This window comes from Ceratotherium simum, chromosome 15 (assembly GCF_057802395.1).
Source record: "Ceratotherium simum simum isolate JZ-2026a chromosome 15, ASM5780239v1, whole genome shotgun sequence".
In the NCBI taxonomy this organism is placed as follows: domain Eukaryota; kingdom Metazoa; phylum Chordata; class Mammalia; order Perissodactyla; family Rhinocerotidae; genus Ceratotherium; species Ceratotherium simum.
Window position 1 is genome coordinate 51,233,142 of NC_141914.1, and position 15,469 is coordinate 51,248,610.

Sequence of the window (15,469 nt, forward strand, 5' to 3'; positions counted from 1 at the left end):
AAGGTGTCTGCTCACACATTTCTACTCTGACATACTCTAATCAAGTTATGTTTTGCTTTCTTCTTGCTATACTAATAATTAGTATTGCAATCATTGCTTGAAAGACATGTAGAATTTAAAGTCAACACTACTCCAAAAGAAAAAGTCATCAGGATCAGGAGGTTTTAAGTGGTGTAAATGAGGTTTTAACTGTGAAAAACCACAGTTTTAGGTAACGTGGTACTTCTCATTTTGAAGGGCATTTCCATAAATTCCATGAACACCTATGCTCATGCAAAAACCTACGAACAAATGTTTCTAGCAGCTTTGTTCGTAGTAGCCAGAAACTGGAAACAGACCAATATTTTTCAATGGGTGAATGGTTAAAGAAACTATGGTACTATGCAATACTACTCAGCAACAGAAAGGAATAAACTATTGACACATGCAACAACTTGGGTGGCCTTGAAGTGAACTATGCTGAGCAAAAAAAGCCAATCCCCCAAAGATTACATACTATGTGATTCCATTTATATGACATTCTTGAAATAATAAAATTACAGAGATGGAGAACAGGTTAGGGATTGGGAGAGGGGTAGGTGGTAGGTGGGACTAAAAGGAATAGCACAAGGGAGACTTGTGGTGGTGGAACAATTCTGTATCTTGATTGTGGTGGTGGCTACATGAAGCTACATGTAACAAAACTGCATTGAATTACACACACACACACACACAGATGAGTGCATGTACAACTGATGGAATCTGAGTAAGCTCTGTTGATGGCACCAATGTATATTCTCTGGTTTTGTTGCTGTACTGTAGTTATACAAGATGTCAACACTGGGGGAGGGTGAAGGGGCATGGACCTCTGTATACATTTCTTTGGAACTTTCTGTGGATCTATAATTATTTCAAAATTAAAAGTTTTTAAAGTAGACAGGATAGTATATTGAACCTCCATGTACCTAGCATATGCTTCTACGATTATCAACTTATGGTCAATCTTGTTTCATTTGGATCCCCCACACTTACCTCTCCCTGATATTATTCTGAAGCAATCCCTAGGCATGATATCATTTTATCCATAAATATTTCAGTTAAGGGGCCGGCCTGGTGGCGCAGCGGTTAGGTGCGCGCGCTCCACTGCGGCGGCCTGAGAGTTCGCAGGTTTGGATCCCGGGTGCGCATGGAAGCACTGCTTATCAAGCCATTTGCTGTGGCGGCGTCCCATATAAAGTAGAGGAAGATCGGAGGGATGTTAGCTCAGGGCCAATCTTCCTCTGCAAAAGGGAGGAGGATTGGCATCGGATGTTGGCTTAGGGCTGATCTTCCTCACAAAAAAAAAAAAAAAGAACCATAAATATTTCAGTTAAAGTAAGAATCTTTATTTTCATACATAACCATAATTCTTTGAATATTTTTAGTGTGGTAGGCATCCAATTCCTAGATATTTTGCCTTCTTAATCCATCAGAGTTAGTTACGTCAATTCATTAATTTATAGAATTATTTCTTCTTCTCCTTTACAGGTTTTCCCTTTACATCCTTCTTTCCTTTCTTATCTTTTGGAGAATTCTTGCCTTTCTTTTGCAATTTCAGCAGTTCTTCAAATATCCCAAGTCCCTTCCGTACCATCACTCCACGCCACCATGCCTGAATCTGAAAACAAGATAAACCCAAACAGCATCAGCTGGTATCACTGTGGACTGGAGATGGTGGCGTCTGTGTTCCGGTAGTGGCTTTAAGGTTTTGGAGAATGGAATGTGATTAGAGTGCTAAACCGTATTTTCTCTCTTTCTCTATTGGCCAGTCATCCAGGCAAATTTTTTAAAAAGTATCTAGTGCTCTTATGTGCCAGGCACTGTACTAGACATTCGGGAAACAGCAGTTAAATACCAATGTCACTGACTTTGTGGAGCTACGTTCCAGTGAGGAGAAGAGACAATGAACACATGAATGTATACTGTGACAGATGGTGATGGGTGCTATGGAGATCACAGTGCACAGTAAGGGGAACCGGGAGTGCCTGTACCCAGCCTTCCCTCTTGTTACTGGACCGTGTGTGCTCCTTATTCCCGACATCTTACTCCCTCCCACCTACTCAGGAACAGCCTTCCTCTAGGAGTACACTCTGAACCTTCCAGTGCTTCCCATTTCTCTCCAAATAAAAGCTGGAGTCCTTACAATGGCTTACAAGGCCCTGTCTCATCTGCCCCTCCCTCCTGACTTCTTAACTACCCTCCCCCTTTGCTCCCTCTGCTCCAGCCATGGGGGCCTCCGCGCTGCTCAGACACACCAGGCACAGCCCTAGTTTAGGGCTTTGCATTCGCTGCTTCCTCTGCCTGGAACACTCTTCCCAATATTCAGATGGCTCGCCCCTCCACTTCTTCAAGTATTTGTTCAATTGTCATTGCTCTGGACTGAATTGTGTCATCCTCACCCACCAGTTCATATGTTGAAGCCCTAAGCCCCAATGTGATGGTGTTTGGAAACACGGCCTTGGGAGGTAACTAGGTTTAGATAAGGTCATGAGGGTGGGGCCCTCATGATGGGATTAGTGCCCTTATAAGAACAGACACCAGAAAGCTCATTCTCTCCTGTCATGTGAGGTCACAGTGAGAACGTAGCAGTCCATAACACAGGAAGAGAGCCCTCACCAGAAACTGACCATGCTGACACACTGATCCTGGACTTCTAGCCTCCAGAACTGTGAGAAAATACATTTCTGTTGTTTAAGCCACCTAGTGCATGGTATATTGTTATGGTAGCCTGCGCCAACTAAGGCAGTCATCTTTCCCATGAGGCCTACCCAGACCATATCATTTAAACTGAAACCCCCACAACACACTCACCCACATGCTACTTCTGGCAATCTCAGTTCCCCTTAGCTTGAACTTTTTTCCAATACCACTTATCACTTTCTAACATAGTATATAATTCTATGTTTTACAGTTCATGTTTTTATTCCCCTCCCACTAGACTTTAAGAAATATGAGAACAGAAATATGTGTCTGCTTTGTTCACTGATGTCCTCCAGTGCCTAGAACAGTGCCTGGCACATAGTAGAAGCTCAATAAATATTTGTTGAATGAATGAATGGGGGGGAGGGAGTTCGCTGTTTTATATAAGGTGGATCAAGAGCAGGTATGAGGATATATGAGCAGAGACTGAACTAAGTGAGGGTTGGAGTCTTGTCCATATCTGTGGGAGGCATCTCTGGGCAGAGGGATGAGCCAGTGGTAGCTCTGAGGCAGGAGCATGCTCGGGCCCTGGAAAAACACTGAGGATGCCATTTGTGACTGAAGTAAAGTGAAAACGGGAAAGACGAGATGGGGAGTGAAAGCAGCAGATCAGTTAGGATGGTGATCTTCCAAGGGAACAGTATTGTCCTCTAGAGGCATTCTGGAAATTCAAGAATGTTCAAGAAGAAAAAGAAATGACATGAAATTTCTGCCTGTAAAATAAGAGCTTGTTCAAGTATTTTGTAAATTGATGTTGACCGACATATCAACTCAAAATGGTATTCAGATTCCATTGGATACATTTAAAGTGTTGATCTAACAGCTCTATTTTAAGATGTCAATATTTAAAATTCACTAGAGGGGCCGGCCCCGTGGCTTAGCGGTTAAGTGCGCGTACTCCACTACTGGCGGCCCGGGTTTGGATCCCGGGCCCGCACCAACGCACTGCTTCTCCAGCCATGCTGAGGCCGTGTCCCACATACAGCAGCTAGAAGGATGTGCAACTACGACATACAACTATCTACTGGGGCTTTGGGGAGAAAAAAGGAGGAGGATTGGCAATAGATGTTAGCTCAGAGCCGTCTTCCTCAGCAAAAAGAGGAGGATTAGCCTGGATGTTAGCTCAGGGCTGATCTTCCTCACAAAAAAATAAATAAATAAAATAAAATAAAATAAAATTCACTAGCAAGTAAATCTTTTGCAATGATTTAAATTTAGTGGTAAAAAATTTTAAATATCAATTTTAAAATGTGCAAGAGGGTACATGGTTTTTCAAAATGCTTTTAGGAAATATCCAAAAAGTATTACTTTCATTCTTCAAGTGCCTGTCTAGCTCAGTTGCTAGAGCATGGGACTCCATCCCAGGGTCATTCTTCCAGTGTAGTCGTTCTTGAGTATATCCATATTTAAATAAGTATTTTAATATAAATTACTTTTCTTTTTCCTTTATGTTACAGCTTGGACATTATGCTAATTTATTAAAATGATGCATTTGGGGGAGGTTACATTATTTATGAGTTTAATTTCAGAAGAGTAAAGGAGGTATCACGTAATAATTATCATAAAAGGGAGGCTGTGAGGTCTGATACGATTGAGGGCCATTGACAGATGATCTTGCAGACCAAAGACTAACTCTTACTCCAGGTAAACTGGACAAGCGTTGATTTCAGCAGAGGAGTAGCAAGATCCGAGATGCTATATTGAACAGCATCAGCCTGACTGCTGAGTGGAAGGTGATATTGTAGAAGGAGCAGGCGCGGGAGTAGGGACACTAGAGGACTAGTGCAGCCGGTCCTACTGGCTTGGACCGGCTGAATAAAGAATATTGAACATTGACTGAAGTGGACACATCCCTGGTCTGTCTGGGGTTTCCTGACATCTCCAGGGGCCTGGTGGGCAAGGGGAGAGTGACAGGGCTCGTAGCCCTTTGATCCTAGTTAGTGGCAGAGCAGAACTCTGGTCTCTAGACCTCTGCTCCATAAATGCTTTCATTTCTAATTTTTCAGCCTTATCTTACTGACTTTGTTAATATAACCTTTTCACTCCAGTGAATAGTCCAAGAATTTTAGATCATTTTGGGATTTGAGGTTTTGGTTTCTTTTGCCTGTTTGTTGGCTTCTTATCTGATAAAGAGATAAGAGACATAAAAGATAAAGATGCTGGGATGATGTTCAAAAATTCACTTAGCCTTGGGGATAAAAAGTAAATAAGAGTCTCTACTCTCAAGGAAGACAAAGTATAGATGTGCAGAGAGCAGCCCCATAGGATCATCTGCAATGTGTTTGACACTAACCCCTCTCCAAAGCAACTGTAAATGTGTTATCCAGAATTTTTGCTGATTTTACCTTTGTTGCCATTATTTTCATTTTTCTTTTTTCCTTAAGGTACGCCCATATTGCCTCAGTGCCTTCGGTGCACACTTCTTTTGGGGGTTCTTTCATGGGATTGTCCATCAGTGTCAGAACCTTTAGATTCATGAGACTATCCAAATTCTCTGGAAGGTCGGTGAGCAAGTTGTCCTCGAGGAGTAATTCTTTCAAAGCTGAAAAAATTTTTTTTAAATGATGGATTTATCTTCAAAACAAGGAAAATTAAAATGTGTTTTCCTCAGTTCAATCCCTTTGACATGTTTGTTTCTTGCTGTGCCATATAACAATAGACATCAGATTTAATGAGGCAAACCAAGTTCTCTTTTTTATAACAACTCAAAGTTGTTGGACCCAGTGTAAATAAGTGGTAGACACAGGAAAATAGTAAACCCTAAAACATTTTGAGAATGTTTTCCTCCCAGGCACCAAGGACAGGATGAAAACATATGGTCGGGAGCACTACTTAGGAGTACTGTACACCCACCTCTAGCCTCTAATATTTGAATGTCTTGTGGATAGGCAACAGCTTCCATTTAGATTCCTTCAACCTCCTTTCATTAAAGAAGAATAATCATAGTTTGAAAACATATCTATAAACCTGAAAATTCAGCATACTATGGCCAAAAAATTTTTAAAAACATGGCCCCAGTAGGAGCTCAGCAAAAGCTTGTTAAGTGGGTGAATGGATTGATGGATGTACAAATAAAGAATGGTTTAGCCTTGTGGAAAATGTTTGGGTGTTTAAATATGAATCATATATGATTTTTCATGTCAATCACGTAGCTCCAAAAGTTCCCACTTGCTGCTTTCTCCACTCTGGGTCAATAGTTTTTTCATTCAAGTGATTTAGCGACCTAATGCAAATTTACTGCAAGACCCTCAACTACAAATTCTGGCATATAGTAGGTATTCAGTAAATTATTGTTGGTGGTGTAATGACTATACAGATGAATGCTAAGTTTTTTACCAGTTGCGATTTACTTTTCTTTTCAATTTCCAATAAACAATCTTACTGCCTTTGTGAGGCTCTTAGCTGTACTAAGCAGGCACTTGGCATTCCCCACGACACTGATGAGCCCTGCAAGGAGGTAATGGGGTAGGTCTAAGCTCTCTAAACAGTGAGATTGGCCTTTAGTAAAAGCAAGGAAGCCTTCATCATGACAAATGCTGGCCTCAAACTCTGCTAGGCTGTGGATCTACTAAGATTCCTCACCTTGTGCTTGGCAGATGGCGTCTGGAAGTTGCTTAAGCAGATTGTGGCGGCAATCAAGAATTTCCAGGTTAGGCATTGATCCCAAGGACACAGGCAGGTACTCCAGATGATTGTTCTCTATATACAGCTCTTTAAGGCTCTGAATAACATGAGAGTATGCCATAATGATCCTTACATTGATAAATGAATTATAATAACCAGAATCACCTGTGAGTTCCCATGCTCTTTCAATGGGGATATTATGCATTGGGATAAAGAGGAAAACCTATTCAAAGGACCATCATCAAAAAATAAAATTATTTTGGGGCTGGCTCCGTGGCTTAGCGGTTAAGTGCGCGCGCTCTGCTACTGGCGGCCCGGGTTTGGATCCCGGGTGCGCACTGACGCACCACTGCTCCGGCCATGCTGAGGCCGTGTCCCACATACAGCAACTAGAAGGATGTGCAACTATGACATACAACTATCTACTGGGGCTTTGGGGGAAAAAAAAGGAGGAGGATTGGCAATAGATGTTAGCTCAGAGCCGGTCTTCCTCAGCAAAAAGAGGAGGATTAGCATGGATGTTAGCTCAGGGCTGATCTTCCTCACACACACACAAAAAATAAATAAAATAAAATAAAATTATTTTTCAGTTAAGCCATTAGACGTGGTTCTCATTTATGCAGGGAAAAGAGAGCATGGGAATCTAGTGTTTGCTTCATAAGAACTTTATGGAAAAATTATTGGATCCAAGGGTTGTTTAGTTCAGTAAGCCTCTAAGTGTAACAACGACTGCTTATTTGCAGCTGGACGTCTAGTGTGGATGATTCCACGTGCAGCCTGTGGGGACACTGCCGTGTTTTCTCAATATCAGCCAATTTAAGGAATCAGTGGGCATGTACTTCTTTGCCTGCTCATTCGGGGAGGCTTACCTGTAGTTTCCTGATGGATTCTGGTATATAAGTGAGCTTGGCTCCCTGATCTTGCCCAATGTATAACTTCTCTAAAGACTCTAAAGAAAGGATCTTTTCCGGAAATGAGAAGAACTGATTTCCAGTTAGTCCAAGCATCTTCAGTTTTGAAAGTGAGCTGAAGTCTGAAGGTAACTAAAAGTATTCCAAAAAGATAAGTTTCAGGTCAAGGTTATTTTTTTTTTTTTTTAAAGATTTTATTTATTCATTTTTTTTCCCCCCAAAGCCGCAGTAGATAGTTGTATGTCATAGGTTCACATCCTTCTAGTTGCTGTACGTGGGACTCGGCCTCGCGTTGGGCGGAGAAGTGGTGCCTCGGGGCGCGCCCGGGATCCGAACCCGGGCCGCCAGCATCAGAGCGCGCGCACTTAACCGCTAAGCCACAGAGCCAGGCCATGGTTATTTTTAACAGTAAGAAAATAAATTGGGCTTTTAGTTTTGAGGCAGATTATTAAAAAAGAGAGCAATTTTGCAATTCCTACTGATGAAAAGTTTGCATATATATTTGCATATTTAGTATTTATACTTGTAGATCTAAAGTCTGGAGTTCCACTTTGTCCCTGAGCCTCTCTGCTTTTCACGTTTATGCACTGCTTTAAACTGGAACAATTTTTAACCTACTTTATTGCAGATTTTTGAACTGTAGCAAATTCTTGCCACTACTGAAAGAAAAAGTACTCAAGTTATTAGTGTAATATTGCAATTATAATGTTCATAATTAATTCAGTTATTGGAACTGATCAATTTAGTGACATGACCTCTTCCCCTAAAAGGCTTTAACTCTTGCAATTTTGAAACTTCAGTTGCAACCTAAGTTGGAAGCAAACAATGAAGACAATTATGATTATACCTTGTGATATTCTGCCCTCCAGTGAACACCAAGGCTTATGTGCCCTATACAGGTATTATTCACAGACTCCCAGACTTTCAGAGTTGGAAGGCTTTCAAAAGATCCTCTATTCTAACCCTCTAATATGGTGGATGAATATATTCCATAGCTAGCCATCCAGCCCATATTTAAACATCACCTCCTGGAATGAAAAGCTTGGATGGAGACCTCTAATCATATTGCCTTCTTTTGTCAAGCCAAAATCTGCATCACTATTATGTCCACCTATTGGTCTCTTTCTGGTTCTCTGGAACCACATGGAAAAATTTCATTTTTAAAATAGTGACACAATCACCCTATTTATTATGTTACAGAGATGCCTATTTTCTTGTAGGAAAAAAGCCCAGCCATATGTCTCCATAGCTTAACTCCCTCTGAACCACTGTTCCTTGATCTGGCTTTATTCTTAACTGGGAAATCCTCCTTACAGGTCCCTCAGGCTTTATTCCCACCCATTCCCTAAACTGCCACCCCACTTTTCATGAGAATGGCTAGAGTTCAGTTCAGCCCGACCTCTCTATAGATGGGCGGAATAGATAAATAATTGGTGAATAGGTCAAAAGAAATCCCACTATAGGGATAACCTATTGGTAAAAGTCTCACACACCTGGAATCTTCCATCAGACATTTTTTTCTTTATTATGTAGGGTGAGGGTTCATTTTCCTAAAAATGTTATAAAATGTTTACAGTTTTATTTACTTTTCTTTTTTTAATCAGAACAAGTCAATCTCCAGAGAAACTGATGTTTAAGTTTTCCTTCTTGGCTATTTCTAAATTCTTTATCAGGCACTTAGATCCTGTCAGTACAAAGCATCTGCATTCAGTGCAGTTCAAAAAACGGGAAAAGATTTTTCAATTTCACCACTTCATTATAACCTAGTAATTTCATGCTTATTGCTGTTTACTTAGCTCATAGGTTTAGCTTTTCTTTTTCAAAGCACGTTGAATGTTTAAAGATTTTTTTCCCCAGGATATTCAAGATCCAATCATTAATCCCTTCATAGTCATATTAAAGTATAGTAGAAATAAATCTGGATGTACAGAAAACCTACAGAGCATCAGATGAGGACAATTATTGCTGACACTATAACTGAGCTGTGGGCATTTTAAGGTTGGGTTTTCTCCCTTAACAGAAATGTACCATACAAATGAAATCCATCTAGATGCAACTGAAAGTCAGCTATTTTTTGTTTAATTTATTTTTTTGGTGAGGAAGATTAGCCCTGAATTAACATCTGTTGCCAATCCTCCTCTTTTTGCAGAGGAAGATTGGCCCTCAGCTAACATCTGTGCCCACCTTCCTCTATTTTATATGTGGGACGCCTGCCACAGCATGGCTTGATAAGTGGTGCATAGGCCTGTGCCTGGGATCTGAACCTGCGAACCCCAGGCCACCAAAGCAGAGTGCACAAACTTAACCACTACACCACTGGGCTGGCCCCTGAAAGTTAGCTATTTTTACATCCAGCTAGGCAAGAAAAAGCTACTGGCCAGGCTTCAAGAGCCAGAAACCCACCCAGTAAATCTTTGTAGGGGTGGGGTAGGGGGTGTGGGGAGGTGGATAAGGAGCTGGCTGAAAGGCCATGTGTAATTATGGAGAGAAATCCATTGGTAGGTTACTGGAGGGATTAGCATGATAGGAAATTGAGACAGGAAGACAAAAAACACAGAAATACCATCATAAGAACTGAAGAATACTAAGCAATGGTATACAGAGATTTTCATATTCAATATAACAAAATTGAACATGACCACATTTCAGTGCAGTTGACTTGTGGTAAAAGTTGGTACTGGATGAGGCTTATCTTTGTTAAGGAGCCATCTGTGTGTGAGTCTCTCCTCCACACTGATCTCTTAAAATGTCTCACAGGAAAGGATTAGGTATTGTTTAAGACTCAGTGGGAATTAAGTCCATGTGTTATCCTTCCTAAGGGCACTTTATATCTTGAGCCTTTCACTCCAACTGCAGAATGACAGACTTCGTCCTCTGTAAAAGGAATTTCTTATGTCAGCGGTGGAATAGTTGGGGCGATGGGCAGAAGGCCTCTCACAGAACCTCTAAAACCCTCCAAGGGGGACTGTTACCTAAGCAGAGATTAAACCCTAGATTCTCTTCCTAAATCTTAAAGTTACCACCAAAACGGTTACTTCCTGAAAGATAGTTTTAAAACTCTATAACAATTAGGAAAACCAAAAAACCCCCCAAAGTTCTAGAAATTGAAAATTGAGTAAGAGATAAAAACAAATATAAACCTTTAAGGCCTAGGACTTTTATAACATAAGGTGAACACGAGACTGGTGTCCGTGGCCAGGAAAAAGACCTTTTATTCGGTTACAGTTGTTGATTTCCAAATCTCCCTTTCTCTCCCTTTACAGTTGTCTTTTGTTTTTAACCGAACTCTGCTCTTTTTAATTTTCAAATCTTAAAAAATAGTAAAGAAACAAACATGAGTGTACCCATTGCCCAAATCTTTCGTTAATAAACAAAATGACATACTGCAGTTAAAGCTGAGCTCCCCGATGATCCTTTCCTCATTTCCTTCACCTCCTCCCTCTTCCCAGGGGCAGCCATGATTAGGAATTTAGCGAGTTTTTTTCCAGTACATATTTTCATACTTTTATTAGGTATATAAATATCCATAAAATATGTGTGTTGTGTGTGTATATGTAGTTTTGTGTGATTAAAAGGTTCTGCAATTTGGTGTTTTACTTTTTAATAAACATCACACTTTTTTTTTTTTTTTTTTTTTGCTGAGGAAGATTCGCCCTGAGATAACATCTGTTGCCAATCTTCCTCTATTTTGTATGTGAGCCGCCACCACAGCATGGCCACTGATAGACGAGTGGTGTAGGTCTGCATCCAGGTTGGGCTGCTGAAGCAGAGTGCACTGAACTTAACCACTAGGCCACCAGGGCTGGCCCTAAACATCACAATTTTGAGATCTATCCACCTTGGCACAGATAGAGTATTCCATTTTACAAATATGTGCAAGATTTATCTGCGCATTCCTCTACCGACTGACATTTAGATTGTCTCCCATACTTCACGATTATCAACAACATCATGATGAACATTTTTGAACATGCCACCCTGCACACAGGTGGGAAGGTTTCTCTAGAGACAAATCTGTTGAATTTTCCCATGAATGGAGCATTAAGGCCTAAGGTGGTATGTGTCAGAGAAATCCCCCGTTTAAGGAAACCCTGTTAGGAGGTGGTCTTTGTTAAGAACATAGACCCTGGAGCCCAGCAGCTCCGGGTTGGAACTTGACTCTATTATGTACAGGTGTGTGGTCTTGACAAGTTAGGGATGCTCCCTGTGCCTCATTTTCCTCATATATTGTTGAGGATAATGTCACCCACATCAGAAAGTCGTTGCAAGGATTGTTGGGAGAGAGGGAGAATCTCCCTCTGCCCTTTTCCTTAAGGTTCTTATGGCTGGCCAAATAATTAACAAGACAGGTTAGCAGGAGAAAAGAATACCAAGTTTAATAACATGTATACATGGGAGAAACTCAGAGATGAGCAACTCATCCCTCTGTCTAAGTTGCCCGCTTAAGTATTGTAGCTAAAGGCGAGGAAGGTGTTGGGGGTGGGTAGTGGTCTGGGACTTCAGAGGGCAGGAAGACAATTCTTCTCAGGGTCATCTATAATGTGGTCAGGGAGAGACAGAGTTTTTGATAAAAGGGGCTTGGTGCCTTTCCTATTGTAACCTCTATCCTACATTATCTTTACAGTCATCATGATAATAACTCCTTCTTGAAACAGATCTTTTGTTTTAAATTCTTTAGGCAGGGGCCGGCACCGTGGCTTAGCGGTTAAGTGCGCGCGCTCTGATGCTGGCGGCCCGGGTTCGGATCCCGGGAGCGCCCCGAGGCACCACTTCTCCGTCCAACGCGAGGCCGAGTCCCACGTACAGCAACTAGAAGGATGTGAACCTATGACGTACAACTATCTACTGGGGCTTTGGGGGGAAAAACTGAATAAATAAAATCTTAAAAAAAAAAAAAAATAAATAAATTCTTTAGGCAGTTTGGGAGGGGAAACTCAAATATTCTTCCTGAGTTCTCTGAGTCCTTATTGTCTTCAGATCGAAATAATCCGCATACCAGAGTGGTGCCTCCTGGGGTAGCTTGCCCTGAGCACCATCAGGATTCAATGAGATAATCCATGTAAAACACAGCCCTGTGACCAGCACATACATACTGCAAATAAATATTAGCTACTATTTATGATTCCTATTGTTATTTAGGGAGAAAAAAAGTAATATAAGTGATCACCTTGTTGGATATACTTGTTAAACCTGGACCTTCCCCCATAAAGTCAGTTCGAATTTGCCCATGTTGAGACACAGAACCACACCAACTTAGAGCCTAAAAAGCCCGTGAGAGCACAATGACATAGCCAGGAAGGGAATCAGTACCTGCCATATTTTATTATCATCCAGTGCCAGGATTTCCAGGTTCTTCAGCGAACAGATCTGCAACGGACAGTGTTCCAGATGGTTCTGGCTGAGATCCAGGCAGCGCAGGTTGACGAGCCTCCGGAAGGAGCGCCGCAGCGCGCGCAGGCCGGTGTTGCTCAGGTACAGCAGGTGCAGCGAGGGCCACCTGCAGAGCAGGCGCGCCACCTTCTCCAGGGGGTTCCCGCTCAGCGCCACCTCCGTCATCTCCGAAAGCTGGGCGAGGGTGCGCGGGATGGAGTGGAGCCGGTTGTGGGATAAATCCAGCACCGACAGTTTTCTGCACTGGCCCAGCGACTCGGGTAGGAAGGGAAGGCTGTTATAAGCCACGTAGAACTTCTGCAGACTCGCCAGGTTCCCGATCTCTTCTGGGATGGCACTTAGTTTGTTCTCATCCAGGTCAATGATCTCCAGGTTGGAGAGAACACACAGCTCCGGAGGGAAAACTTCAAATTGGTTTTGCTTCAGGTAGATCTCCCTGAGTTTGTTCTGGTTCACTATTTCTTTGGGCAGAGATTTCAGGCGGTTTCCGGCCAGTCCGAGCAGCTCGAGGTGGTGAAGGAGTTTCAATATGACGATGGGGAACGCCTCTAGGTGAGTGCGGTAGAGGCGGAGCTCGCGCAGCGTGCGGATGCCGCTGAGGACCGGGAGGGAGGAGGACAGCAGGGGGTTGTCGCTCAGGTCCAGGCCCTCCAGGTTGCTCAGCTTCCCCAGCTCGGGGCACAGCTCCCTCAGCTTGTTCTTGTTCAGGTAGAGGATCCTGAGATTCTTTAAATGCTGAATATCCTCGGGGATTTCTTCCATCTGGTTGTTTTCCAGATGCACTTCTTCTAATTCTTTTAATTCTAAGATCTCTGAGGGGATGGTAACCAAGCGCTGATTCGAAGCATCGATGAAAAATGTTCTATCAGAGACCTGTTGTGGATCACTTTTCTGATGAATTTTAGATGAATGTTCTACTGATTTTATGATGTTATTTGCCATTATTTTGATGGCAAGTTCAAAGATTCAAAATCTGAAACACGGACTGTGAAAAGAAAGAAAAGAAAATTAGAGTTTACCTGCCACCAGACTTGGTATCCTTAAGAGAAAAAAATTAAAATTTAGTTGATTAAATTTACTGCTTGACATCATGATACAACATAAAATGTAGTTTTTGTGTTTCGTGTTGGGAGAAGAATTAAAGTGTAGATTCCTCTTTCTCTTAAAAGGTTGACTCAAGAAAAAAAATTATCTATTTTCAGCTTTTAAAAATGCCTTGATTCTATTTCCAGGTAAGATGTAGAAGCTTGCGAAAGATCATTGCTCTTACCGTAAACACTGAGAAAACACTAGGAAAAATAATATTTTAAAATACTGTATTTTTCCTTAAAGCCACCAGAGAGTTGCAGATGCAAAGGCCAAAAGAATTAAGTTCCAGAGATGGACTAGCCCTTCCTAAACAAGTAGAGACCAGTGGGCACTTTCACGCCTGGTGGCATTTTCAAGTTTGGGGACTGGCAGCTAGAGAAGCAAGCCTTCCACAAGCATAGGCAAAGAAACTTCTGGGATAAGGAGAACCCAGCCAAATTTGTAATGGCCATGTGTGGGCGAGCATGGTGGATTAGAATCTGGAGGAGCCTCAAATGCAGAGTCAGTTCTCAGCACTAAGACTGGGGTTGACTCAGCCGCCTTAGGGAAAGTTGCAGGCTGGACTAGAAGAGAGATCCTGTCCTCTCATAGTCTTAGATCCCTAAGCAGAACCTTTGAAATTGCAGTTAATCAAAATGAACTAAAGCTGCAACCCAGAAAGAAATTAAATGGAAAGATAAATCATGTCCAGGATTAGAACATTCAACAAAATGATGTCAGTACTCTCCAAACTGATCTATTGTTTCAATGCAATCCCAATGAAAATCTCAGCAAACTTTTTTTTTTCCTTTTTGGTAGAAGTTAATAAGCTGATTCTAAAATTTATATGAAAATGCAAAGGACCTAGAATTGCAAAAGACAATCTTGAATAATAAGAAAAAAATTGGGAGATTTACACTACTAGATTTATAAGTCTTATAAATCTAAGATGTTAATATTGTATTACAGAAGACTACGTCCTTGGTTATTAATACACACATACACATACACATACACCCAAAGCCTAAGGGGGAAGGCAGAGAAGACTATGACGCGATGATGGCCAGGTTGATCGTAGCATCTTTGACTTGCCTTCTAGGATGGGGGCTTTTCTGCTGGCATACTGGGCCTCTGATCTGGCACAGAGGCCCGTCCCTAGATGGAGGGGATGTGCTTCCAGCCCCACACTTAATATTACTGCTCCTTGCAGCACAACAGTGGTGCAGATCCTTGTTACTCAATGCCTAGCCTCAAAAAGAGCTCTGCGACGGTGTTGCTCTCTGTTATTTAAAGAAAGGAAAAGATTGATTATTGATTAAATTATGTCTAGAACTAGCTGTCACCAACATTTTTGTCATTTGGTCATCATACAGATTAAATTAATCTAATACTGTTCAGTCTTTTTTTTGTGTGTGAGGAAGATTAGCCCTAAGCTAACGTCTGAAGCCAATCCTCCTCTTTTTGCTGAGGAAGATTGGCTCTGAGCTAACATCCGTGCCCATCTTCCTCTACTTTATATGGGATGCTGCCACAGCATGGCTTGACAAGCAGTGCGTTGGTGTGTGCCTGGGATCCGAACCTGCGAACCCTGGGCCGCCAAAGCTGAGCGCGCCCACTTAACTGCCGTGCCACCAGGCTGGCCCCCTGTTCAGTCTTTAGGATAAAAATCTCCAGTTTCCTAAAGACAAACTACTGACAATGCTGAAGGCTCCTAGACCATCCACAGTATCTAGATTGAGGTGATAATATAAACAAAA

At 41.9% G+C, this 15,469-nt stretch overlaps 1 protein-coding gene across 1 annotated transcript; it reads right to left on the reverse strand.

Moving 5' to 3' along the window:
* Window positions 1-1,342: 1,342 nt before the first annotated feature.
* LRRIQ4 (leucine rich repeats and IQ motif containing 4) lies at window positions 1,343-13,586 on the reverse strand. The gene is made up of 5 exons (XM_004424814.3): window positions 12,564-13,586; window positions 7,212-7,385; window positions 6,301-6,439; window positions 5,064-5,260; window positions 1,343-1,636 (listed from the first exon to the last, which is right to left on the reverse strand). Exons 1-5 carry the CDS (start codon window positions 13,584-13,586, stop codon window positions 1,484-1,486), a joined length of 1,686 nt encoding a protein of 561 aa, XP_004424871.1. The 3' UTR covers window positions 1,343-1,483.
* Window positions 13,587-15,469: the final 1,883 nt, after the last annotated feature.